The following is a 19,427-nucleotide window of genomic DNA, read 5'->3' on the forward strand; positions in this document are numbered from 1 at the left end:
TGACTTATTAAAAATAGGTGGATTCCCTTCTTTCCAAGTAAGTATAATGTAGAAAACAAAGTGTAGATTACCAAAACCAGCAGTGTTCACCCATTCTGACCTGCTTATAGAAATAAAACAAGGGCCCTTGGCAACCTCAGAGAGAAACAACCAGCTAACTTCTTAAACAGCTAAGTAAAATTCATATAACATAAGAACACTGCTAGTGCTTTTAGACCCTGCATTCATGTAGGCTTAGCAGTATGTCTGCTGTATGCATCTCAAACATTTAATTCTATCATTCTAGACAAAACACAATTAAGCAGCACTCATGGAAATTGTCAGTTATTGCAAATCTGCAAACACAACTTGAAATAAACACCAGATAGGGAACAGAAGCATGAATCCAAATCTTTCTGTCAGAGAATATAATTGTGGTGAATGAAGAAAAACAAAAATTCTTGCAAAGAATCAGGGTCAGTATTTCAGATACTTAGAAGGTTTATACTAGGAATACAAGCAAAGACTGATCTAGTGTGTTATGTAGTGTAACACAAGTATTGATGAGGTATAATCTGTAAGCAGTTGCCATAAATACACACAGGCATAAGCCATTGACTTCTCTGCCACAGTTACTCTGTAGAGAAGTTGTGGACTGGAGATCAGCAGAAGTCTGCCTTAGCAGGACGGAACCTGTCCCCTGCTGTACACAAACCTCTTCTGCTTACAAAAGTCCAGAGTATGTTAGACGTATAGCAAGAATATATATGTTCAATAGCATAGTGAAATTGTCCTTTTGGTATTACTAGTACTATAGATCCTATTAGTATTTGGATATACACATACAGGAATATGCACATCCAAAAAGTAAATCTTCAAAGCCATTTTAAAAAAATAGAAGCTAAATTAGGAATAAGCTACATTGCAAGAAGCTTCCTGCAGAATTATATATTTAAGGTAATAATCTTTGAACTAAGACTTAATATAGCTACTGCATTAAAAATGGCTTGCTGTGAAATCTTAATCTCACTTTATTCCCACCCAATCAGACACATCTTCAGGATTGTGATTCAATGATTGTTTAGCAGCAGTTTTAGAGAACTGTAAATTCTTTTATTAACAGGCATTATAAACAGATACTACTACTTTTATTTAAAAACCATGAGTGCCACATTGATGAATATACAGCTCATGAATAACTTAAAGTATTTCCCATATTAAAAGGCAATGCACACAGCATACAAAAAGTATACTAAACAAAGCTATGAGGATACGTGATTGAAGTGTCTAAAATGATATATACAGTACATAATTAATGTTTGCTTTATATTCGGTACAGGCTCTGTACTGCCATTCCCATCATGCCTCACTCTCCCCTGACACTGAGTTTTGCACTTCTTCTTCCAAAATGGGTACAATCAGGTTATCCTTGGACATCAGGTTGTACTTCATCACAAACTTAGTGAACCGGTGACACAAGAACGTTTCATTCTGGAGGTGAAAAAAGGGGAAAAACAATATATACAGAAGGAATATTTTAAACAATTGAGCAGAACATACTAAAAAAAATCTGCTTATACGTGAGTATTAGATTTACAAGTCTTAGACATAGTAATGCTGAAATGGTAGATTTATATTACTTCTTTTAAATCTTTCCTTTACTGCTTTGCTTATAGTTACTGCAATTAACAAAAAACCCTGCTGAAGTTCAGGCTGAAGTCACAGCTCCATTCCGCAGCACTTGGACAAGAATATATTCAAATTTCAGTGTAGTCCTGATCACTCTCCAAAAGAGAATGTTAAGGTATTGTGGAACCCCTCTTACATATGCTATCCCCAACAGACCAGGGCACAGCCCTCCCATAGCTATTCCAGCAGCCTTAAGTGAGATTGGCAAAGGTTTCTTCTTCCTCCAGCTATACCCAATACATCCTTTCTATCTGGAAGTTTCTACTTTTCCATAAAAAAAACAAGTTGGCAGTTCCTGGAGGTGCACAAGCTGACACCAGTTACTGTTTCTTTGGAGTTTTACAGTTCCTTAACTGTTGTGTGACATACATACAGGAACCATACACCTATAAGCAGTACTAACTACACCAAGCGCTGGCATACATTCAGGAATCTTCACGATGAATTTGAGTTGTTTCTAGAAAAACTCTCAAATTCTGACCTTTCATCCAAATGAAACCATAACTGGGTAAACTAATTCTACAAATTAATTTTCATTGTTATATATAGGTATAACATAGCAATTCAGTTCTTGTAAAACTGTCATCTACTATAATCAATACTTCACTTGAACACAGATCTTCTGCTAGGACTATCAGAAAGCATGTAATACAGTTACACCACAGTTATTACTTCAGTAAATGCCCTTCCTCCAGGATGTAATTTAAAACTACTTACTTCATATTCATCAAATATCTGCCGGTGATGAAAATAAGCATGTGAAAATATTCTGTAAATCCTTCGGCACACCGATCCTAATTTGGCTACAGAGGATTCCTTTATGCTAACCCTGTAAGCACCAGGACAGAGGTTACAAAACAGCTCTACCAAAAAGACGACTGAGATAAGATACATGTCGACACGAATTCTGATTGTTAAACTATACTAGAAAATTCCATTTGTAATTTAGACTTAAGTGTTACAGATACCTGTGTCTGCAGTTGCTTCTTTTTGGAAGGAAAATAGAAATGTCAGTACGTACTGCATATTTAAAAGTCATACTCTGCAAGGTTTTGCCTCTAGTTAAACACCACTCGTTATTCTGCTACAGGCTGTACTACTGGTTTCTAGCACTGATGGGCAAAGGGAAGAAGACTTCCTATTGTATCTCCTTTGCAATACTGGATTCCTAGATAAGCACAATTTTGACTTCTCCAGTTAGGTTTCTATGAGACGACATGTGGGCTGCCCATCAAGTACGCTCCATCTCTGTATTCTGTGGTCACTGATGTCCCACAGTGAATTGGTGTTGGCTTCTGGAGGCTTTCGGTGCCGTAGCATCCTCTGAGTCACTGTGTCTCTCTAAAAGCCATCCTGTTCTTTAGGTTGGCACTACACCACTGGAAGCCCCCTAACACTGGTACTAGTGAAGCAGTTCCCACCTAAGAAGGACCCATCAGCTCCAGTAAACGGCAAGGAATTCCTCCTTGGCTTAAATGTGACAACAGGCCTACCACCAAGTGACACATGCAGGACTTGACATGCTTTCAGTAGCAGTCCATGAAAAATGCCTTTCAATATACTTCCTAAGTGGCTAGGTACCACCTATTCCCTCCCTCTCTCCCTCCTCCCAAGAGAAAGCATTTTTACCTGCTGGGGAAATATTTATTGCTATTCAGGAGACATGCAGCTCCATCAAGTGTGTGTCTGGTATAGTCTATAGCAGGACACTACAAAAAGAGACAGTAAGTGAACACATGTATGAGTGTGTGCATGATGCTGTCATATAGCTTGTTGAAAGAGAAGCATTTTAATTATGTTTCCTGATGCTTTTATTCCCAGAAGTTTCACGTGGCTTCTCTGAAGGTCTAACTCCACTTCTTCCTTAGGCGAGCCATTTCTTTTCTCTCTTTCACAACCCATGTGAATCAATCAAGAAAAAAGTTACTATGGAAATGTGACTGTGCATGAGCAGTGAATTTCATGCATCTCATGAAGTAAATCTGTATAATAATACATACACCCCTTAAAGGAAAGACAATCATTACCTCGCCAGTCCATTTGTTTCCCACACAGAGTCAGTATTTTACAGGCTATATTAACACCTTATAAAAAAAACTTAACCAAAACCACCCAAAACAAAGCCAACCAACCAACCAAACCTGAACCTAAGTTTATCAATGCTTTTTGCCTCGGCAAAGAAAACCAAAATTAACAGATAACCAAAAAGCATAGTAAGAGTTCAAGTCCTGGCTCTGCAATAAAGTACATGTAGAGAAGGAAGAAAGTAACAATCTGAGACAGGCTGAGAGCACAGGAATGAATGTCTGTACATTTTGCCATTCCCCAGTTTCAGGAAGGACTTCTCAGTTGCAGATTTTTGTCAGCAGGTTGCATCACCCACTATCTGACCATTAGTTGACAGCTATTATTGATATGGAAAACAGCAGGTGACTGGTGCATGTTGAGAGAGAAAAAGCTGCCTGAAATTCTCCAGCCTAGCTGAATAAAACAGACTGAGTGCATGCCAATACACTTGGTAGCAACGAGCGTTAGAGGAAGGAGTGGAAAAGAAGTTGGCCTTCAGAGCTAAATAAGTCATCTCAGGAAACTACAAAACAAAAACAAAGCAAAAGGCTAAGGTTAAAAAAAAAACCAATACCTTATTCTGGAAGGGGAAATACAAAGATAAATATGTCAGACTGCCCTGCCACCATAACCAACAGCGACAGAGACAGACCTTCTGAAGGACAAGGAAAAATAAAGCTGTATCAAGTGCTTCAACAGGAGATCAGAACAAAATTAAAGTAACTGGACAAGCTACTGCCACGCTGATACCCCAACTGACATACAGGATTTTTACGACTCCACTACCTTTTAGGAGTAACTCCCCCAACAATGTGCACATGCAGCCACTCTCAGTGTCAGGCTCACATGCCTAGTGCTATGGATTGAGGCCAAAGTCTGAAGAGGACACCCTATTCTCAGCATGTACTCTTCTTTCTGTTGAACAAAGACCTTTTCCCACTCAGTTCCAGGCTATCTCAACACCAGTTAAAGGACAAAAGAGGGGAATATGCGAAGTCTCTAATACTGTGTTAAAAAGCAGTTTTTTCCTACCTCATCCCGTTCTTTCATAACCACTACAGAATGGGAAAGAAGAAAACCTTAAGTGATATTCTTAGCCCACATAAACCGTCAGTTTGACTAAGGAGCTACTATAATTGTCTCCACATGAACAAAAGAACTGTAACAGACAATCCTACATCAATAGGGTCAGTTTTCCAGAATACATCCATACCTCTTTGGGAGTTTTATGAGCTGCACAAAGAAAAATCCATTGTTCAGTTGCTGTCATCTGAGTACATGTGTCTGGGTGACATTCACTCTGTTAAAACAATTGTTCAGTCATGAAAACCACCCAACAGCAAAAAACGGGCTGATCTTTTCAAATCACTTTCTTGTCCTGTCCCCCACCAAAAAGGGAGTTTTGCCCCTTTAAAGCCCTAAAAGACTCTTACTTCAAACCACTGCTTAAGTCAGTGTGTATAAATTTAGATGAAAGCTCTGCAAACTCCGCATCTTACAATACAAAAACACAGTCTCCTCCCTCATACAACATAGAAACATCAAGAAAAGAATTACCTGCAGCTTGACAGCTAGTCCATTGAGCTCAAGGCAGAATTGCCTAAAAAATAATGAACGTAGCAGCATCAAAATCAATTTGGTTTTCTACTGGAAACATCTAATAAAAACCAAGGTGATACATTCTGATTGTCACAGATACCTTAACAGTTTGGGATTCTTGTGAAGTGGAAGAAATACAACAGCACATGAAAAATATACTTAATGGATATTATCAAATAATATCAGCTGTCACACCTGACCAGGCAATAGGCTAGGAATTGACACGCTATAAAAGGACTAGAGGTTGAGAGAAACAGAATTCATACCAGCAATTTGTACTCAGCAAAACTATTACAGTTTAATTCTTACCTGAGAGTAGAGGCTGAGCTTAACAAATAATTTAGTGGAAGTGTTTCAGATCCCAACTTTGTTAGGGAAGAAAGCACTACCTCAGGCTAAAATGAGGAACACTTCAAGAAAATGTTAGCATAATTTTTAGCGTAAGGTGTCCCTGCCCACGGCAGGGGGGTTGGAACTAGATGATCTTAAGGTCCTTTCCAACCCTAACTATTCTATGATTCTAAAATCAGTTTCTTAAGAATGTTTTAAATTCAGACAGCTGGAGCATTTCATCTTTGTAGGATATTCTTCCTCCAGGTCAATCAAGTGGCTAAAGCCCCATCACAGATCATTAATAGAGTGGGCTTTGAGAAACCCTGCCTTCACTGGAATGTACCTGAAAGTGCATTCTTCAACTTCAGAGAATCCACCCCTCCATCCTGCAGGAAAATCTGAATGAATTTTCCAAAAGCAACAAATATTTAGTGACCAGTCACTCCTGTGAATCTACAGTGATTTTAAGTGGTGTATGTGAAGGACGGAGGAAATCATACATATACACCTTTTATACTTTTGAGGATTCTCTGCATCTACTGCAACTATTCCAGAGCAGAGGAGAGAAAAACAAAACAGGAGGCAAAAAGACAAGATATTTAAATCTAGGGGTAGCTTAGAACTATTCCTATTCCTGAAAGTGTATTTGGCAATTTGTATTTATCAAAAAAGAATCAGGACACAAGGATACTAAAGTAATGCCAGGAAAAAAGGATTACTACACACGTACTAATAAGGTGTAAACCTACACTACAACTGAAAAAGACTTTCAGGCACAAACTATCAAGGCTGAACGTATTTGTTACACTGCATAAAACAAACTGAAGAAAGACAAAAAGTTTTGGGTTTCCTTACAACTAGGTAAAGAACCGTGAGACACAGGTACTCCTGCTTTCCCACCTAACGCAAGTTTCAGAAGCACTGGGAGCATCTGGAAATCACATTCCCAGTTACTGAAGATGAAAAACTGATGATACTAGGAGAAGGTTGCCATGGAAATTCATGACTGTATTTTCACATTCAAAACACGCTAATACAACTTCTGAAGTGAGGTACAAACATTTTCTTCAAAACCTTTAAAAAAAACACTAGATCAGAGCACATCATAAACCTTAAGAACAAGGAATTCAGAAAATAATCAATACCAAAGTATAATAATGTTTAATAGTAGGAATATCAAGGTTCATTTAAGTTTCTTTTGATTTGTCATATTCAAAAAGACTCAGTATCTATGAACAAAACTTAGAATCAGGACACTTATGTTGACAAAAGATGGATTCTCACCTTAAATGTTCATACTTCCATACACCTTCATCCTGGCCTTCAGGAGGTTCAAGGATCTTATCAATGTTGGAGCAGTCTGCCCTTATGTTTTGCTGAATATACTAGGAAAGGGGAGGAGAATAAGTGGCGATCTTGTGGCAATTATAGTAATACTGTGTATTTAGGGCATTACATCTTTCAGGGTCTTACTTTTTCTCTTTACTTAAGGAGTGACTGACAGGTTAAAAATTAAGAAGTAGACGGGCAGGGTAAAAAAACTGGTATAAAAAAAAAAAAAGCCAGATCTGCAAAATGCCTTTGCTCAATTAGAAAAGGTAAAAGAATGGGTGAATTATACAGCTTTTTGCAACATCCATCCCAAAACAAAGGAACCCCCACTATTTTCTTTAACCTGCTTTGTTTAAACCAGACATGGGAATTAAGAGTTATTTATGCATACACAATTGATAACTCCTTCCTTTAAAATCTGTGTAGGGTACTTATGAAATTCACTTCTGTTCAACACAATTCTGAGCAGACACAGCGCATACCCTGTGTTCTACGGGTTTTCACCAAGATACGAAACTTGGGAAACTGAACTTAATAACAACATTCCACAAAAGGAAGAATACCTGCTGAACAGCTAATGTGCTATCCATTTCTTCAAAGGATTCATCAGGCCAATTGTAGAAATCCTGTTAAAAGGAAAAGTTTAACCTAATTTAACAAACATGGAGGCAGAAGAAGGAAAGCACACAGCCTACAGTAAGCTTGGACATGCAGGAAAATAGATGTAGTTTATACAATTCCAGGAAGCTACATCTGAACAGAAGCAGCACAGAGTCTTGGCAAGAACAGGGACTTATGTTCCTAATGTTACAATACTGGAACATCTTGAAGTTAAAGTCTTGGCATATTGTCTTCATCATCTGTCCCCTGCATCTTCCTGCAGCACCTTTATGGCCTGTATTCTTTAATGCATGCAGTGCCCATTTCACATGTTAGACCATGTAAGACTGGGGAAGAAAAGAGGTCTGCAGAGAGCAGCATTGTACAATGGTTATGAAACTAAAAATCCCAGTACGTTCTAGTAGTAACACACCACTAAAAACACCTCTGAACTCAGGTAATGTAACGCAGCGTTGGTCTAACTTGGTACTACCCCTCTTGGTACAGCCAGTAGCTGCATAACTGGATGGCTATCAGCTGTGCTAACCCACAGTGTTTAATATTGTTAATTATAAAACCCTCCTGAAGTTTCACCTCAGATCCATCAGTGTTCTGCAGGAATTCACATCTACCTGCAGCTACCATCATCCCAGATGGTGTATTTGTTACTTGGCCACAGCCATCCTAGCAGACACAGTGACTGGATGGAAATGCTCCAGCTGTGAAGCTTAGCAATCTATTCTTGAGACAATAGTCTCATGTCCAGAGAACATATCTAGAGTGAACACATTCTGCTGAAATACCACTAACTGTATTTGCATACAGAATAGCCATACCACAGCGCCATCCAAAATTAACAATTTAAATACAGCCATATAGATTTTTTAACTATATGATTGCATCACTATACACAAAATTCTTCAACCTACATGAACTCTTAACAGAATAACAGACCAAACCTAGGTCTATGTCCGGTTTACCAGCTTATTTTTCAGAATACCCCAGATTTATCAAAGGCACACAATGTTCTGTTTCCTTCACAGATTAAACATGTACAGAGTGAACCCATGTACAAGGCTGTGCATTAATTTTACCTCCGTACCTTACGACAAAGCATAGAAGAGATGCATTTTTTCAAAAGCATTGTGTCATACGCTGCTGTTTCTGACCATGAGCTCTCCTCACCAGAGTGTGAGCATAAAGGCCTCACAGAGGATTACACCTCTGACACTATCTAAAACCCGCAGGTTACGTGTTTGAGATGCACCTTTTCACGACGGCCTTGAAAGCACAGAAATACCTTAATTTCTACGAACAGAAGCGCTCTCTCGCCGGCCGGGAGCGCAGGTTACGCAAGGGAAGGATGACTTGTCTCTCCTGATGCGCAGGCCAGGTATCTATCGCCTGTGTGACGGTGCAGAACTCCCAGCCCACACTCCCAGATCATACAGGGGCCTCGCTCAGCTCGATCCGGACCCAGCATTTGAACAGCAACAGCAGTCACACACGGTGGCTGTCAGAACAACACCCTGCCTGCAGGAAGCCCCGGGCCCCAGGAGCAGCGCTTCGCCTCAGCCAGCACCCGGTCATTCCACAAGAGCTCTCACGCTACCGCGGCTACCGGCGTCCCACGGCCAACGCCAGCCACCGCGCTCCGGAACGCCGCACGGCTCTGCCCGCCGAACCGGAGCCTGGAAACCCGAGGGAAGCACAGCGACCGAAACGTGCGGGCTGGGGGCAGGGGACGCGGTGGTACCGCAGCGACCGCTCTCACCGCGCCCGGCAGAGAAAGCAGAGCCACGACCCCCGGCCCGCTCCCCTGCCGCCGGAACTCGCCCAGGCCGCGGCCCGGCTGCGCGGAACAAAGCGATCCCGCGGAGCGGGGCCCGCCGCCCCAGCCCGCCCCACCGGCCAGCGCTGGGCCGCGGTAGGCCCGGCGAGACCCGCGGCGACACCCCGACCGCCAGCCGGGCCCGGCGCCTCTGCGGCGGAGCTGCCCGTCCCCGCGCACCGGCCTGGCGGCGGCGGCGACATCTCACCTGGGCCTTGGTGCCCGGCCTGTTCCTCCTCAGCACTGCCGTCCCCTCCGCCATGACCATAGTGACAGCGGCGCCAGGACCCGGATGCGGCAGCGCCGGGCGGGGCGGCGGAACAGGGGGAGGAAGCGGAACAGCCACAGGCGGGCAACGCGGGGAGCGGGAACTGCCGCGGGGCGGGGCCTCTCGCGAGAGGAGCCGGCCCTGGGCAGGGGCGGGCGAGCGGGACCCGGGCGCTTCCCTCCCTCGGCCTTCGGAGCGGTCCGTTCGGGTGTTGTTCCCGCTCCTGCCGCGGGGCGGCGCCGGACAGCCGTGCGGGAAGCTCCCCGGTTGCCCGGGACGGCTCCCTTGGAAAGCAGATCTGTGAGCCCTGTACTCGTGGGGAACAACCTCCCCTCCTTTTCCCCCTTTCCCCTGCCCCGGGAGATGGGGACAGCTTTAATGGTGGTTCCTGTCGCTTTGTGTCCTGCGGTGCCTCGCCCGGGTGAGCGTGAGGCCGGCTCCACGCTGGGCTGCAGGGCGGCGAGCGGAGCTGTTGGGCTGGTGAGATGAAGTCCCTGAGGTGAATGAGCTGAGTGGTTGGTGAGGAAATGCGTTCTTCAGGTTTCAGCCCGTTTCATCAGTACCGCACTGTCGGCATCTGACCGTGTGCGCTCCCACAAGGTCAGTCCTCCATCTGCACGACACAACTGAGGCTGTGGCATTTCATACAGTGTAAACCATAAGGCTGGGATTTTTACAAAATATCTTAAGCCCTAGATTAAAGATACGTATTTGCTAATGCTAAGAATAACGAATTTGAAAAACTCGCCCAACAACAGTGATTTGGGACAAAATACTTCAAACAAAGCAGGCCTGAAGTCTTCCAAGGTCTTCAAAGGCGGGATTGACAGCCTTGTGACTGGTGTGCAGAGGTCACAGGCTGCTGTGGTAATGGAAAACAGCTTAAGTTTCAAGGTTTCCTGTGTCAGGTGTTGACTGTATTTGGGAAGAAAACATAAAAAGGCACTGTTAGCTGAGAGATGTCTGATAAACTGGGCACTGTTAGAAGCAAGCAGAGACTTTGGAAGGCTCGAGTCAGTTGTTAGCTCTGTAGGATAAGTGAGAAGAAAATGTTTTGGAAGCTGTTCTGTTCCCAAGGGATAAGCAGTGCGAATAAGGACAAATGTAATACAGTGTAGGAGTACAGAATAAGTAAGGAAGGGTGAACTAATTCTATGAGTAAGAATGATGCAGCCCCAAGGTAGAGATGTGAGAGACAATCAGCAAGTAAATAGCTGCAGTTCAATGTTGATTCCTGAACAGTGGAGAGTGCTGGTACCTGATGCTGCTCCTACTTCCACTGCATTACAGGATGCACTCTGGGTGTTTCCCCCCACTGGGTTCATTTGCTTCCCCACGTTAAAACCTCTCCCTTCTACCCAATGAGAGCTAGAGTGTGCGCAACGTATGTGTATTGGAAACACTGGAAAATCCCTAATTAGGTTTTCTCATCAGAAAGAAAGTGCATCTTGAATATGTATTTCACTGAGGCAGTGCCATGAGCAGGATGTCTCCTTATTCAGGAGGTCAAGTTAGAGCTGAAAGCTGGGCAATGTGCGAGAGACCAGAAATAGGTAACGGGGTCACCTCCTGCATGGGTGCCTGCACCCACCTAAGGGGCTCCATTCACGTTATACTGTAACACAAAGGGGGCAGTCCAGCTGCAGGCACCCAGTTGGGTTTGCATTAGTTACATTTTTACTGCTGGTCAGCATTCCTGCCCCAGAATGTTAGCTGTTTGACCTGTGGTGAAACTCTACTCAGCAGTTTGTGTAAGAAACCATGGAAAGGTGAATAACCTCGGGAGAAATTGGGGCAAAGAAAACAGAGGGTACAAATGGCCTATTACTTCTCTGCCCATGGCAGGGGGTTGGCACTAGAGGATCTGAAGGCCCTTTTCCAACCAAAACCATCCTATGATTCATGAGAATTTATGAGATTGCTATTAGCCAGCTCTAAAATAAAAGCAATTCCAGCAGTCTTTAAAATTTAAGTCCTTTAAAATTCAGCAGCTTGTTTGGATTTGCTTTTTTGTTGTTTTGGCTTTACTTTTTCTGTCACCAAACTCAAGGTTTAACTGTAATCTAAACAACAGAGGAGTTGAGGATTTGACATTTCCATTTGTCCCTGACTTTAATTTCATGGACATCTTGCTTCTAAAATAGAAATAAATCTGGCTGTGAAGAAATACCCCCCAGAGATAAATATCTGTTAGCTCAATCTGCAGCTGCTTTGCAGAAAAGGGAAAGAAATGTGCAGTGCTTGTTAATGAAGATGTTAAAGTCTGTTGATCTGTTGAGTTGTCCCTTGATATTTAACCCGGTATTTCTGGAAGCTTCTCATTGTTTCTGTTTTATTGGATGTCAAGTTGGCTTTAAACAAAACGTGATCAACTTTGTTTGGTTTTCACCTGGTCCTCATTGCCTCAAGACCTTTGAGGGTGAAAAATGGAATATTTAGCCAAAATCTTACTGCCTATTCCTGTGCTGTTAGGGATCTGACCTTCCCTTCTCCTCTACTGGTGTGTAAAGGTTTCAACCTTTTCTTAGTATAGCAAGATAACAATGAGGATGATAAAGGTTTTATGGAAACAATATAGCTGCTGCTAATGGTGGTTCTGAAATGTTAAGAAAGAAAATGAATGGAGGTAGATGGAGTTCATCTTGTTTCCTTGTGATTCAGACAGCCTGAGGAGAGGCTGGGAAGGGCTGTATCCACCCCGAGAAGGAGGTAGGGCAATATATAACATTTTAACCAAAATTGAAGCTTTGGAGTAGAAAACAGGGAATAAAGAAGTCTAAATTCCTCCAGGAATGACACAGCAAAGAGCATTTATGATTGATATACAGAACCAGAGGGGTCTAGAGTTTGGCATTCCCTCATGGACTAGGGCACAGTAGAAGCAGATGGACCACCTTGGCTGTGTAACAGTTACCTTGTCCTTGCAGTGATAGCCTTGTGGTGCAAGAATGAAATGTTCTGTTTACCATTCCAGCAAATGTTCATGTATGTCCTTCATTGGGTTAGGCCGAGGAATACTTTGGGTTTGCTTTTTATCTACATCCATAAATTACTTATTCCCATGAAAGCTTTCAGGAAAATGTGACTTTTGTGCTTAATCAATTATGTGAACAGTAGCGGATATAGCCACACAAAACAGCTTATTGAATAAACATACCAAGCTGCTGCAAGCATGGTTGGGGTAGACCTGGGGGGGGACAAGCTTGTGTGGTGGGCACTTGGCAGCACTGCTGCATGGATTTGGAGTTCGCTGTGATCCTACTGGGGAGAGGGCTGGTACAGGGGTGCTACCTCGGCTGAGGAACAGCAAGTGGAGGTAAGGGAGGAAGTACTGCCTCAGGTGGCACCCTGACAGCTTGTAGTGCCTCCTTTTCAAGAACTGCAAATGTCATGAGACCATTTGCTGAGTGGGGATCCCATGTAATTCGTATCTCTGGAAGACATCATTGAAAGAAATGCTGAAAGGACTAAATGTTTCTCTGTTGGGAGTTGATTCTCACTGGGATGGGGTCTAGTTTCCATTTGTAAGTATGTTAAATATCTTCCCCCTCTTTGGTATGTGACTACAGCCGCATACCTCCCTTATCATGCAAGATAATGCTTCCCAATCAGTTTGCATTTCATTACACAATCAATTGTCTTTCAGGATGCTGGTAGTGTGGTAAGGTTCAGCTGTGCATTGCTGCAGCTAAAGTAAAGGTGCAGCAGGGCAGGTTTGAAGAGGTAGGCCTTTTATACTAAAACATGTATTTTAATATAACAACTTCCCTGGTAGTTACATCAAATTATTTGATTTGGAAAGGACCTTAAGTTCATCCAGTTCCAACCCCCCGCCATTGGCAGGGACACCTCACACTAGACCATGTCACCCAAGGCTCTGTCCAACCTGTGATCGTTCAGTGGTTTTTAACAACCTGAACTGTGTGACCTTTGCCTACAGATCTGCAGTAGGTAGGTGGTAACCAGCAGCACACCCCAGTTTTGGGAAGCAAAAGACATGATAGCCAAGACTGTCAAACACAGTAGCTCCCAAGGGAGTGGGTGGGTGATTAACTGGATTATCTAAGTACAAAAGTGGCTCTAGCTCACCTCTGTGCTGTTTATTACTGCTGTGGGGAAGAGCCTAAAACTGCCCTGGCGGAAAATACCTTGTTTCAGAATATGTCAAAGCTGCAGCCCCCCACTGCAGCTACTCAAGCTCTGAAAAATGTATTTCATTACAGTCCTTTCCTGCTACCTCCCAAGTAAGGCTTTTACTGTATCTAGCAATGTTAATTTTGTAGCACCTTCAATGGAAAGGAGAAAGAATTACCACTTAACTCCTGCTATTGAAGTTTCAGGAGCAGTAAGTCATATGCTCATTTATTTCACCTAAGATGGGATCAGATCTCAATGCAGAGTACATTCTTAGAATGCACTAGATCAATGTATACATACCAACTCTGAAAGCATCACTAAGAACACAGGGTATAAAGTCTAGGTTTGTGTATTCCTACACAAGCAACCTTGAATCCTTTTCCAAGGCAAGATAAGGGGGTTGCAAGTAAGCAAATGTGATTGCTTCAGCATTACTTAAATAAATGTCTTGATATTTAGAAATGTTGTTGCATTAAGGATAAAGGAAATTCAATTTGTCAGCTGAAGTTATGGGAAAGCTGGAGACCTGGCCTGAGATAGCAATTAGTGAAGAAGCATGCTTTAAAAAACCAGCATCAGCAGCCCAGTGCTTGACAGAAGTTACTGGCTTTCTAGTGGCAAAATTCAGTGAGAACCATGTAAAAAAACCCCATGGGTATGAATAGTACCAAGCTGCTTTCAGATGGCTGTGAGACAACCTGTTCATGGCAGGGCTCTTTGTGGGTATACAGCCTCTCAGCTGTAGCTAAAACAGGAGTTAAACATGTTATCTTAAGCTAAAGCTCGATGTACAAGAGAGGGCAGCTGGAGGTCCCTTCACCATTGCATCTGTATGTTAACCATTTTAAACTCGTCTCCCAATTCCATGCAAGTTTAGGGAAAACAATGCATCACTCCAATTGAAGTGTTTCAGAGAGATGAGTGCATTGAACAACTGAGACTCAGTTTCACTGAGCAACAGCAGAAACTGAGACAGAAGCAGAATAGTTTTAGAAGTTTATTGTAAAGACCTTTACACTCTCAGTACAGAGATAAGGATATAAAATGATGTTGTTTGGAATAATTAAGGCTGGTTGGTGGTCGTCTGACCTTCACTGTCCAGTGGAACTCAAGCAAGAGCAACTGATTTCTGACTGTACATGTTTTTATTTGCGTTCCATCATTACAGTGAGATCACAAGCTATTTCAGAGACTCAATGCCTGTTTACTATAAAATAAAGGACATTATTTACATGATGAAAGAAAAATTTCAGCATTTTAGTGGAATGGATGACTGATGCTGCAGCAGGTTTAGTCCACGTATTTCCCAAGAATATCACCATCTCTGAACAGGTAGTAGTCCTGCAAGGAAAAGGAACATTAGTGCCTGTTGTATGGGCTGGTTTGTTTGTCTTGTTCTGAAGTCAGGGCTACCACAGTCATGAAGTGCAAAATCAAAAGTGAGCTAACCAAGATTAGCTCCACACATTGACTTCTTGAACAGGTGTTTCTGGTCCTTCTGTCTCTTCTCCTTTGGGAAAGCTACCATGTTACTGGTTTTAGTAGTAGGAAGTACAAGAACTATTAGAAGACAGTTACATAAACTTTCTCTGGCAAAAGCTAGGATACCCTCAGCAATTTCAAAGCCTTTCTGGGCTCCTTCTAATACATGCTTGGCATGAGGAGCCACTTCATCTACTCAGCAAAGGTCAGGCTAGAAGTTTCCTTGGTTACTTCCTTTTAAGCCAGGGTGGAAGTAGTCAGTACTACAAGTACCAGAGGCTGGCTGAATCAAGCTGCTCCTATTCAAATACCAACCACTGCATTTCTTGGAAGCTGCTGACACTATGAAGTAACTACAGGATTTATCACCAGCAGTGCGACATTCTGGAAACCAGCTTACACTGCATTCACGAAGCTGGGATACTCACCTTATCTTCTAGTACAATCTTAGTACCGCCATATTCCGGTAGCAAAACCTTTTCACCAACTTTTACACTCACTGGCTGAATCTCACCATTCTGAAAGAAAAAAAGAAAGCCTTAGTTTTACACTATACAGACAGATGTAACAGAATTCCTCCAAACAACAGCGAACCATCCACATATAAAGCACTCAGGAGATCACAACTCTATTTTCATTGTGCAATGAAACTAGCATACCCAGGTGTACTAGGAAACCAAGCCACCAGTCAGTTGTCAAGCATGGGAGTCCTGCAATATTTAGGCAGCAGAACCACAGTGATTTTGGGTATATAACTGGTTTTCATTTATTTTTGAGTACAAATACAACTGTGAGGTCTTTCCTTGACAAACAAAGTAGGATTTCACTTGAAGAAAACCACCCAGGAAACCTCAGAAATTAAGTGACAGACCAAGAAACCCACTTCTCAAATAAAGGGAGAGTCCATGTCCATACTCTGTAGCCAAGGCTAATTTTTCCCAAATGCCAGTCAGACAAACCTTCCAATCTCTTACCGCGATCAACTTGTCACTGTTGCTAATGAATCAATTGTTTAGAAACACCTGATTAAATCTAATTGTATTTGTGCAGTATAAAGGAATCATTAGCATATTAGTTAAATATTAGCACCATTTCATAATACAAAGGTTTAGAATCAGATATGACACAAACCAGCATGACATGTATGGAAGAACCCAGAGTAAAGACAAAGGCTGAGTCAACATAGCCAAGTTGAAATTTAACCTGTTTTACACTATCACTTCTAACTGAACACTGCTTTGCTGGGGAAACACCTTCTGATGCTGAGGCCCACAGCCACTGGTGGCTTTGTGAAGTGAAAACAGTGTCTTTTTATGATCACAGATGCATATTCAACATGCAAAATTAGCAAAAAATAGTATCTGACATATTTATTTTGATTTCTGATTTCATTTTGTCCAGTAAACCTGATCCTTACAGACACAGCACCAGACAGGGAATGCTGCACTGTGGAATTCCACCCTGCTCGCAACTCACAGGAATTCAGGCATGTAATTGTTTTAACACAGAAGGCTGCTGGTGCTCCAAGGTTTTGGCTGAGAAGTGGTGCAGTTTAAAAGGCAGGTATTTTCCATTTTACAAACAATCCAAGGAATGCTGAAATTCAAGGCCAGAGCCAGTCAGGAGAATTTGAAGTTTCTACCTCCTCCCTGAATCTGTACTTCCAACTTCAGTCATCAGTCACCCATTTCAGTGAGCCACTGCTACACTTACACTGCAGCCATTCCTTCCTTATGATGATATTCCAGCTACCACCACACCATTACTAATCCAACCCAAATGTAATGCCTCAGGATATTTACCTTTCCTCTGGCTCCCGATCCAACTGCTACTACTGTTGCTTGTAGCACCTTCCCTTGAGCTTTTTCTGGAATCATGATGCCTCCTTTGGTTACTGTCTCAGCCGCACATCGTTCGACCAGAACACGATCAAAGAGGGGAAGGAATTTCCTAAAGGCTTTTCCTGCCTGTGGGAGTAATTTACAGTGAAACAAGAGGAACATTACAACAGAACAAACTGATGTCTCTTTTTCAGTTTAAGAAAGCTTTATTAATAGTAGCATGCAAAGGCCACCTTTGATTGCATCAGAAATTGCTGCAGACACAAGCAGATGCTGGGCAATCCTGACAATTCCCAGGAAGATGTACTGAAGCTGGGAAATGAACCAGCACCACATGGAGCAGCTGCCTCTTCCTCTGCCTGAAAAGCTCCATGGGTTTTAATCCCAAGACCTCAGTCACTACAGGATGGTGAAGGTAATTATCAATTATACGAGCTATATTTACTCAATTGACAACCAGATTTAGGACCCTTTGGGACAGTTGTGTTTTTAAAGTCTAGCCAGGTACCTTATGTCAGTCTTCTCTGGGTACTTTCAAGCCTCAGCATTTCACACAGCCCCAAGTTTGCAGTGAGAGTGGCATCACTCGTACTGACTGCTACAAACAGACTGCAGCTTTACAAGGACCTTTAGCTTTGGCCCCTAAAAAGAGGAATGTAAGCATATTTCTGTCTTCATTGCTTCAGTGTCTGCCTCCGCTGAAGTAGAGATGGGGGGGAGGTTGGTGGTGCTTGTTGAGTTGTTGGTTTTGGTGTTTGAGGTTTTTGGGTTGATTTTGAGTTTTTTTTGTAACTACTTACTGCCACTTGTCTGTATTTCAGGAAGAGCAGCCTAACTCCCATGCACCAGCTAAATGCAAGCACTGAATCCCAACAAGCAGGGGTTAGGAAGAAGGAACCTGCTTTGATTTAGGCAGGTTGCCAAGTCACACGGAGACAGGGCTCCGCTGGACAGGTACCCAGAGCCCACATGCACAGAAACAGCCAGAAACAAGGGCATGGCATCCACGTGCCCTTTACTGATGGCTCATCAGCGCACACAGACATGCTTTAAAACTGGGACAAGACAAACTGACAGGCAGAGTATGAAGATGCTACATGAGAGAGGAGTGTTCTGCCAAATAAGGTTATACCACAGCAATAACATTACACAGAATGACTGCTTTCATCCTGTGCCGATGGCATCTCTGATTCTGGGTGTTCTTTTTAGGTGTTCTGTATTTAACAGAAACGAGCAGCCAGGCTCATGACCGTGAGCATTCTACACTAAGAAATGCTATTTTCTCACGCTAGCAAGACTGCAGAATTAAGTATTACTACAATAGCGACCGCAACTCTGCCCTCACCCCATTCCCCTGCAAGGTCTCTATAAAAGATTACGAAAACCACATTGAGCACCCAAGCCCGCAGCACTGACGGGTTCCTTTCTGTCCCCAGGCTCTGCGCCCCGCTCCCTTCCCGCCAGATGCGGCCCCCGTCCGCAGCCTCGCGCTTGCGGAGTAACCGCTCACCCCCCGCGGGCTGCACGACCTTGCGGCGCCTCAGACCCCGCGGGGCGCAGCCCCTGCTAACGCACGGCCACCGCGCCGCCGTCTCCTTCCTTCCTTCCCTCCCTCCCTCCCGCGGCTCAGCTCGGCGCGACTAGGCCGCCACCGATCCCCGTCAGCCTGAAGAAACTCCCGCGCCTGGCGGCGGGGCCGCGGCCCACTCAAGGACCCCGGCCAGCGACTTGCCCACAGCCACAAAGCGGTGCTGCCGGCGGGTCCCGCCACCCCTTAGCGGAACCGAGCCAGGGAGCGGGCCTAGGGACAGTAGTGAGCACTTACCATGGCAGCTCCTCCACAGTCCACGCTAAGTGACCGCACCGCAGCAGGCACACGTGAGGAAGGTCACGGCCTGCGCATGCGCGCCCGGTGCCCCGCCCCAGGGCGGAGTCCCCCCCCCACGGCCCGGCTGCGGCCTACTCTGGTTCCGCCGTTAGCTTTGGGCCCCCGGGGCCGCGCCCTGCTCCCGCAGGCTGCCGGTGCCGCGGTGGTGCCGTGACCGGCGCAGTGCAGCGCCCGCCGGGGCCAGGGGCCGGGTAGCAGCCCGGAAGTGAGCGCGGTTCAACTTTGACCTTCGGCGAGCATGACCGTTCCAGAAGGTTCTGGAAGTGGTGGGCCCCAGAACATGGGTAGTTCATGCGTGAGCGCTCCGCGCATGCGCCTAGCGGCGCTGGCGCTGCGGCTCTGCAGGGGGCCTTGGCGCGGTGGCGGCCGCGCTCCTCCCGG

The 19,427-nt window shown here is 44.0% G+C and overlaps 1 protein-coding gene across 5 annotated transcripts; it reads right to left on the reverse strand.

Moving 5' to 3' along the window:
- Positions 1 to 984: 984 nt before the first annotated feature.
- On the reverse strand, positions 985 to 19,354 carry LOC133271074 (MOB-like protein phocein). Of its 5 annotated transcripts, XM_061456888.1 has the most exons (9): positions 19,274 to 19,354; positions 17,120 to 17,284; positions 7,563 to 7,625; positions 6,952 to 7,052; positions 5,293 to 5,335; positions 4,949 to 5,035; positions 3,298 to 3,377; positions 2,386 to 2,497; positions 985 to 1,470 (listed from the first exon to the last, which is right to left on the reverse strand). In XM_061456888.1, exons 1-9 carry the CDS (start codon positions 19,337 to 19,339, stop codon positions 1,339 to 1,341), a joined length of 849 nt encoding a protein of 282 aa, XP_061312872.1. In that variant the 5' UTR covers positions 19,340 to 19,354; the 3' UTR covers positions 985 to 1,338. The 5 variants fall into 5 exon arrangements, with proteins under 5 accessions (XP_061312872.1, XP_061312838.1, XP_061312846.1 ...); XM_061456854.1 differs by lacking the exons at positions 17,120 to 17,284; positions 19,274 to 19,354 and adding an exon at positions 9,639 to 9,815; XM_061456862.1 differs by lacking the exons at positions 985 to 1,470; positions 2,386 to 2,497; positions 3,298 to 3,377; ... (2 more) ...; positions 6,952 to 7,052; positions 7,563 to 7,625 and adding exons at positions 14,820 to 15,176; positions 15,746 to 15,835.
- Positions 19,355 to 19,427: the final 73 nt, after the last annotated feature.

This window comes from Pezoporus flaviventris, unplaced genomic scaffold, assembly GCF_033815535.1.
Source record: "Pezoporus flaviventris isolate CSIRO_AGI_PZ_B2104156 unplaced genomic scaffold, CSIRO_AGI_Pfla_v1 ptg000001l, whole genome shotgun sequence".
In the NCBI taxonomy this organism is placed as follows: Eukaryota; Metazoa; Chordata; class Aves; order Psittaciformes; family Psittacidae; genus Pezoporus; species Pezoporus flaviventris.